At 33.0% G+C, this 9,008-nt stretch overlaps 1 protein-coding gene across 1 annotated transcript in view; it reads left to right on the top strand.

Annotated features, from left to right (window-relative positions):
- The window catches only part of HELRODRAFT_194645 (hypothetical protein), a gene marked incomplete at its 5' end in the record, with an annotated part of 8,960 nt that extends 8,298 nt beyond the window's left edge, over positions 1-662 (top strand). Inside the window, 2 exons of the mRNA XM_009033397.1 lie at positions 40-148; positions 221-662. Of these exons, the coding sequence (XP_009031645.1) occupies positions 40-148; positions 221-232 (121 nt within the window). The 3' untranslated portion in view covers positions 233-662. The remainder of the gene's footprint in view (positions 1-39; positions 149-220) is intronic.
- Between the last annotated feature and the right edge of the window lie 8,346 nt (positions 663-9,008).

The raw sequence follows: 9,008 nt of genomic DNA, 5'->3' as shown, positions 1-9,008 counted from the left end.
ACACCAGCCACAACCCCGCGGCAGCAACAACACCAGCAGCGGGGGGCCAGTTTATAGGGGTGGGGGTGGAAATAGGTACGGCCCGGCTACCCAAGCTTCTGGAGCCAGTGGTGGTGGTATGAGGCACAACAATTACTACAACAACAACGTTAGCAGTGGCGGTAGTTATCATCATCATCAGCAGCAGCAACAACAACAACACCATCATCATCATCATCAGATGAACTCCTAAATGATGATGATGATGGTGGTGCTAAAAATGATGACGATGATGAAGATGATGTTGATGATGACGACGATGATAAGTATCTAGTAATAATAATGAATAATGATAATGATAATAATAAATACAAATAATAAATGATGGTATAATAATAATAACAATAATAATAACAACAACAGTAATAATAGTGATATCATTATTTCTACCAATGCTAATTATAACTGTAAACTCTTTTCCATGATAGTATCATTGATCATTCACGTTGTTAATTATATTATTATCATTAATGTTGGCAGGTTATAATTATTATCATTACACTGTATTATTATTATTATTGTTGTTGTTGTTGTTGTTGTTGTTGTTGTTAATGTTATTTTAACAATTGCTTGTGGTTGGACATCATATGTTTGTTTGGATATTTACTGGCAAAAAAAGATAAATAACAAAAACAATAACCAGGATGACGTTTTCCTGTAACACCTTTCTGTAATAATTACATCAACTACAACAACAACTAAGTATGTCAATTACAACAGCAACTAATTACATCAAATACAACAATTAATTATGTCGATTACAGCAACAACTAATTACATCAACTACTACAACAACTAATTATTACATCAATTACTACTACAACAACTAATTATGTCGATTACAGCAACAACTAATTACATCAACTACTACAACAACTAATTATTACATCAATTACTACTACAACAACTAATTATGTCGATTACAGCAACAACTAATTACATCAACTACTACAACAACTAATTATTACATCAATTACTACTACAACAACTAATTACATCAATTACTACAACAACAACTAAGTACATCAGCCACAACAACTAATCATACCAATTACAACAACTAAGTATGTCAACTACAACAACAACAAATTATACCAATTATTACAACAACTAATTGAACAAACTACAACAACACTACATTCAATTACTCATTGCTCCCTCCAGTTACTACTTTTGTTCGTAATTCTTAGTAATTCTTAGTAGTATTTGTTACTTGTATTTCAAGTTGTAATGTTTGATCGCTCTGGTGTTTGTATGTTTCTCCTTTTTCTACCTTTCTCACTCTCTCTTCTTCCTTTGTCTTTCTCTATCTTTCTCTCTTTTATGTATTTATATTTCTTCATTCTCTTTTTTGTATCTCTGTTTCTCTCCTCTCTCTCTCTCTCTCTCTCTCTCTCTCTCTCTCTCTCTCTCTCTCTCTCCTTTTTTATGTGTGACTCCCATTTCTTTTTCAGCGTGTGTGTGTGTGTGTGTGTGTGTTTTGTTTTTAAATTTATTTTGCAAGAAGCAGACATGAAGGAATAGATGATTAGTGAGAAGATGGAGTTACGTGTCGACCATCTTGGCTGAATCCACGTAGCATTCAAATGCAATGGACCTAGTTATCTTGAAAAAAGTTTGAACGAAATCAAGGTTGAGCCTTGGAAGAAGAACGAGATTACATTATAAATTAATTTATTTGATGTAAAAATGTTAGAAACCAGTGTAATGACAAATTAATGTGATGATTGAGGATGAATTGATGTGATTGTGGATTGATGTGATGATGAATTGACTGAATATTTACAAAGCAGAAAACCAAAAAGATTGTATGATCCCCCGTATAAGTATAATCGTAATTTTTAATGTTTATTCAAGTAAGAATTTCATGGTTTCTGGCAAAAAGAAATGACCTGGTTACTTTTTAGAAAAATGCCTGACAATGTCGTCTGTGTGCGTGTCTGTGTGTGTCTGTGTGGTGTGTGTCTGTTTGTGTGTATGTGTGTGAGAGAGAGAGAGAGATAGAGAGAAACATGCATGACAGCAACGACTTATCGTTATCATTGTTAATGTTCTTGTATATATATATATATATATATATATATATATATATATATATATATATAATTGTGTTACCATCGTCATTGTTATTATTGTTTATTTATTATTTGTTACTTTTCAAATAAAATGAATAAGTTATTATTCGTGGTTTTGATAACTTTATTTTTATTCAATGAATTTTTTACAATTAATAATAATCAGTAGTGGATTATCAAGTTGATTGCTCGGTTAATTGCTTGCCTGATTGATTGATTGATCTGTTGGATGGTTGGCTGAATAGATGATTGATTGGTTAATTGATTGATTGATTGATCTTTTGAATAGTTAGCTGAATAGATGATTGGTTGATTGATTGATTTACTGATTGGTTTAGTTAATCTAGTGATTACTTCTGTTTGAGTAGTTTGGTTATGATTATAATTGATTAATTGGTTGGTAGATTGATTGATTAAACTGTTTGTTGATTTAGTTGGTTGACTGATTGCTTGGTTGATCGATTAAATGATTATCTATTTGTGAACCTTAGGATATAATTTAACAATAATGACAACAACAATAATAAATAATTATATAATGATAACGTATTAATATAATAATAATAATAATAATTTAATATAGTAAAATAATAAAAGTAATAATATACAATTGATAAAATGGACCCCTCTTGTCTACTACAACTATCAGACATACAGTCTTATTCAAAATGATGATAATGGCTATGTTGTTGATGATGATGATAAGTTATTATTATTATTGTTATTTATTATTGTCGTTGTTGTTTAACATCGTTGCCATTTATTAGTAATAATAGTGGTGGTATTAAAGTTACATATAATTATTTAATTATTTTATTAGTACAGTTAAATGAGTCTATGGCGATTTTACATTGGTTGGATGACTCTAGTATTTTCAATTAATTGATTATAATTTGTACAATTAATTGATGATAATCTGTAACTCATAGATATGTAAAAACTTACCTTTTTAAGTAATAAGGAGTTTTTGTATCTATGTCTCTATACCGTAATCATTCAACTTGGTATTTTTTCCGTATTTTTTTATATTTATGCAAAAATGTTACTCAACAGTAAAAAAAAAAACTCTGACTTGTCTGTTTATCAGAAGTTTCTAGATGAAATTCGAGTTTTTTTATCTTTTTTCTGTTGTAAATTTACGAATTTTCGAAGTCTCGTTTTAGGCGTAAGTTTACTTTTAACTATAGTTGCGTCATTTTTTTTTAAATTTTTCGTTTCGGTAATTGTCAATTTTCGTTGTTTACTGAACAGTGGAAGTGGAATTCATCTGAATAATTATTTAACTATATTAATTAGATTATAATTTGATCGTAATTAATTTATTTATAATTCCATAATAATTTAATTGTAATTCGACCACACAATTAATTTATAATTCGATCATAATTAACTTATAATATAATTCGATCATAATTAAATTATTTATAATTCGATCATAATAAATTTAGCTATAATTAATTTAATTGCAATTATGACGGGGTCGGCTAACAATATTTTTATTCTTTTTTCAACAATTTTGAGCTTGCCTACCAATGGAATGTTCCAATACAGAAGTATTTATTCATTTATATGTTAATTTTATTTATCTTTATTATTTTATTTATCTGTTAATAAATAAATGTATGTAATAAATAAATGATTATTTCTTCATTTATTGATTGGTTTTTTAAGCTTGGGAAAGTTTTACTTCAATAATTTTGTCGACTGTACTTCAATTTTTCTCATCTCATTTAAGTATTGGGTTAAAAGGGGAGGTTAATAAAGCTTGTGTATATTAATTCAGTTATCTGAAAAGATACTTTTAAATGAAAAGCTTTCCATATGCACTGAATTCGTTTTGATCAGGGCGTTGGAGTTGGTCGGAGTCAAATAAAAATGATTTTTTTTTTGACTAATAAAACATGGTAAGTTTCATTCAGCAGATAATAAGGTAATAAATATCTAAATTAGGAACTTAACATAACTGCAAAAATATACTCAGTGGTCAAAGAAGCAGCGGCTATCAGCCATCTTACCTAATTTGGTCTACGAATCGCACCTGTCGGGCTAGCATCTTTTCGTCTAGACATCCATAGACGATATCTGCACCATACAATTTTCTTAATCGTGTTGATGTCGGGTGATTGGACCGTAGTTAAGATAGTTGCATCATGATTTCGAGCGATACAGACGTGATTCCCTGCGTTTTACATCATTTTCAATTCATTTCTAGAAAAAGAGTTGGTTCACCTGTAAACTCGTAAAAGGAATAATATGGGGAATGCTGTGATGTTAAGTATCAACTGCTGATATCATAAACTGATATGTACGGGGTGATCAGTGGCGGACCTGGCGAGAGGGAGGGCCGCTGTGAGAAGCGGTATGTTGGATACCCTACTCTAACTCATCGTTTGAACAGAAAAAAGCACTGTTTTATGTTGTCGAAAATTGACAAAAAAATCAAAAATGGAGGTGATAAGCAAGAAAAAAAGGCCGCCAGCCACAATGCCACAAATCTTGCCACCCACCCACCCACCCCATCCAAAATTTTAACATTTTCAAAATTTTTGCCCCAACGTCAAAGTTGCCTAGATCCGTGCCACTGGTGGTACTGGTATATATATGAACATCAGCGCACCGTCATAACGTCTTGTAGCAAGATATGCAAACCAGCAAAGTATGCTTATAATCTAATTTTATGAACCTAAGCCATCTATCCAATATATGTATATCCATCACTTTAAAAATATAACCCCAATGCGATGTATTTCTCATCAGGTATGTTCATAACGGGGGACGACTACCTCAGCCTATGGATCGACGGCCAGCCCGCACCCCTCCACTTTCCAGACTACTGGTCCTACCCCGATAAGATCGAGATCAGAAGTGATGCACGGCTGATAGCAGCGAAGATCGATGAAATTCACAACGTTGTCACAGGTTTCTATATTTTGCCGAATTTTGTTTTCTTGTAACTGAATTCTGTTTGTGTGTGCGTGTGTGTGTGTGTGTGTGTGTGTCCGTGAACAACATCACATGCATCACATATCGGGGTATGTGTAATATATGTGAAATACAAAAAAGACTTAGAAAAAACTCTGGTCAAACGCAGAGCCGCTTACGTGTTATTCTATCTATGCTTGTAATTAAACTTTCGTGCTACAAGCCACACCAGACGACGAACGTACACGCGTAGAACAGTCTTTGAATTTTGGACAGCCCGTATTCGAACCAGCGCCGCGCCTAATAGCAGCGCGAGACATGACACTTCTACCGACTGAGCTAACTTGGTATAATTAAAAATTGATTTTATTTAAACAACAGCCCACGGTCTGTTGGTCTGGTCGCCATCGGGTCTATTCAACTCCGATATATTACGATGGAGGTGTCGAGATTACGTGGATGATTTGGAGGTTGCTGACTGGTTTAAACCGGGGTACGTTGGTCCCACCGACTGGCCACATGCTTTGAAGAGAGGTTCGATTGTTTGTTTGTTTGTGTGTGTGTATTTGTTTGTTTGTGCGTATGTTTGTTTGTTTGTGTATGTGTGTGTTGTGGTTGATTGGTATGTTGAGCGAGTAGCTGGTCTAATGATTAATTGGGTCATTGATTTCATGATTTCATGATTGACTGATTAATTGATTGATTGATTGATTGATATATTGATTGATTGATTGATTGATTGATTGATTGATTGATTGATTGATTGATTGATTGATTGATTGATTGATTGATTGATTGATTGATTGATTGATTGATTGATTGATTGATTGATTGATTGATTGATTGATTGATTGATTGATTGATTGATTGATTGATTGATTGATTGATCGACTAAATACTTAATTAGTATTTTTTAATTAGCATTAACGTACGCTTTTTCAATAAAATAAAAATGTAACTGTAATATTTTGTAATTATGACTTTACGTAATACTAAAATTATTGATAATTATTAGATAAATACATTAAATGATTATATATTATTATGACTGCAATTCTGTCAAAAAGGCTGGAACGACGATTTTGAGGAGTTGACGAATCCGTGGTCTGGTCCTGTAAGATTGGTACCTCCCACTGCGATCTGGATTGGGAGCAAGTTAAGTACCAGTCACTCAAGTTACTGTCTGCTTAATCTGGGTTGGTTTGGCGGTCTGTCGTTTGGTTGGTTGGTTGATTGGTTGGTTGGTTAGTAGGTTGGTTGTCTGGTTGGTTGGTTGGTTGTCTGGTTGGTTGGCTGGTTGGTTGGCTGGTTGGTTGTTTGGTTGGTTGGTTGGTTGGTTGGCTGGTATGTTAGTTGGTTGGTAGGTTGGCTGTTATGTTGGTTGGTTGAATGGTTGGTTGGATGGTTGGTTGGTTGGTTGGATGGTTTGTTGGTTGGTTAGTAAATTGGTAGGTTGGCTGATATGTGGGTTGGTTGGATGGTTGGATGATCATTATTCCAAACAGTTTTCGACTACGAGCCACTTAGAACGACTACCTATACGTTTATTCTTGGCCTGGCTACTGCTGACGATTCTGCTGCTACTGCTGCTGCTGCTTCTGACGATTCTGACGTCATTCAACAAAACAATGAAACAGTCGAGTATTATTACGACGATGATGATGATGGTGCTGGTGGTGCTACTGGTATCATTACTACTACTTCTACTACTACTACTACAACAGCTACTACTACAACTACTTCTACTATTACTACTGCTTCTACTACTACTACTACTACTACAGCTACTACTACTATTACAACAACTACTACTACTTCTATTACTACTACTTCTACTGCTACTACAACAGCTACTACTACTACTATTACTACTACTTCTACTACAACTACTACTACTACAACAACAACTACTACTACTACTACTACAACTACTACTACTATTACTACTACTTCTACTGCTACTACAACAACAACTACTACTACTACTTTTTTTACTGCTACTACAACAGCTACTTCTACTTCTACTACTACAACAACTACCACTACTACAGCTACTACTATTACTACAACTACTACTACTACTATTACTACTGCTACTACTACATCTTTTGATCTTGAGACTCCAGTCAAGACTGCAGTTACATATAGAAGGCCAAAAAGACAAGGAAAATGTGATTATTTTTATTTCTTTCTTATTTTATTATTACTATTATTATTTTATTATTATTATTATTATTACAATTATTATTATTATCTAAATATTTTTTTTTCCGTTTAATTATCTTCGAACAACCGCAGTGATGACGAAGGTCGCCATTGGCAATGTACTGAAGCCAAGAAAATCTAAATACACCAAGCCCACCCTTAGAAGGATGACAGCTCGTTGGCACCCATTATTATTATTGTTGTTATTATTATTGTTATTGTTATTATTATTGTTATTATTATTATTATTGTTATTATTATTAATTTATATGGCGTCCTATGCATAGCTTCAGGCGGGTTTAGATAGATAATGACTTCTGAAGTTTCCATAGGCCTGGATAAACAAACAAAAAGTTCTTTTATAGTTTCCTAAAATGTTTGATGGTTGGCTGTTGATGAATGATGGCAGGCAAACCATTCCATATGGAAGAAGAGCTGTATGGGAAATGTTTGTTGATGACGACCGATGAATTGCTGATAGGTTGATGCAACTGAGTGTATGAAGACGAACAAAGTTTACGAGTTAATGAACGAGACTATATAAGTTGATGGAGGTATGACGGTTGAGATGTATCATTAAGCAACTTGTACGTGAGGATGGCGAGTTTAAATCTAATCCGTTGACATACTGGCAACCAATGTAGCTGAATGAGTGAATCTGTGCTGGGAGATTAATTACCGACATTTAGGACAACTTTTGCAACTCTATTTTGAGCTCTTTGAAGTAGAGTTAAAAGGTAGGAAGGAAGACCGAAAAGAAGAGAATTACAATAATCTAAACGTGATGGTACGAGACATCGAGCCAGTGCAGAAGCACTGAATTATTATGAATTATTATTATTACTATTATTGCCTTTTTTTATTTATATATTTCATTATATTGAACTATTTTTATTACGTTTTCAATTTTTCGGCCATCAAAAGACACACACATACGCACAAAATAAACACATACACGCACACACATACACACGCACACACATGCACATACACACATACACACACGCATACACACACGCATGCACATACACACACATGCACATATACACATACACACACGCATACACATACGCACACATACAACACACACACATATACACACACACACACATACACACACACATACGCACACACATACACACACACACATATACACACATACACACACACATACACACACACACACATACACACACATATATGTATTTTAACAGAGTCTATAGTCTTCAATATTGATGAGATGGCGGTAACTTCCAGTACAAGTTCGTATGCCAGATTGATGGATGGTGAAATTAATGGATGGATAAGTGAATGGATGAATGGATAAATAAATGAATGAATGAATTAATTAATGAAATAAAAAACGAAATTATTTAATAATTGAGTGAGTGAATGAAAAAGTTAAAATATAACGAATAAATTAATGAAAGAATGAATAGACGAAAGAATGAATGAATGAATGAATGAATGAATGAATGAATGAATGAATGAATGAATGAATGAATGAATGAACGGATGGATGGATGTTTAAACAAACGAATACATAAACCAAATGAGTGAACAAATAAATGAATGAAAATTGAATAAATGGATATATTCACATAAAGCAGATAAATTTTAAATTAAAACTCAAAATTAATGCTGTAGTATTTAATATTTTATTTAATTATCTTTTATTTTCTAGGACTTCGGGCCAAACATACATCTGCCGGTCTGCATCGTTTTGTATCCTGTTTAATTAATTGATCAAATAATTGATTGATTGAT

Source organism: Helobdella robusta (assembly GCF_000326865.2).
Source record: "Helobdella robusta unplaced genomic scaffold HELROscaffold_90, whole genome shotgun sequence".
Taxonomy (NCBI): domain Eukaryota; kingdom Metazoa; phylum Annelida; class Clitellata; order Rhynchobdellida; family Glossiphoniidae; genus Helobdella; species Helobdella robusta.
The sequence above is the reverse complement of the archived record's forward strand: the minus strand, read 5'-3'. Positions and strand labels throughout refer to the sequence as shown.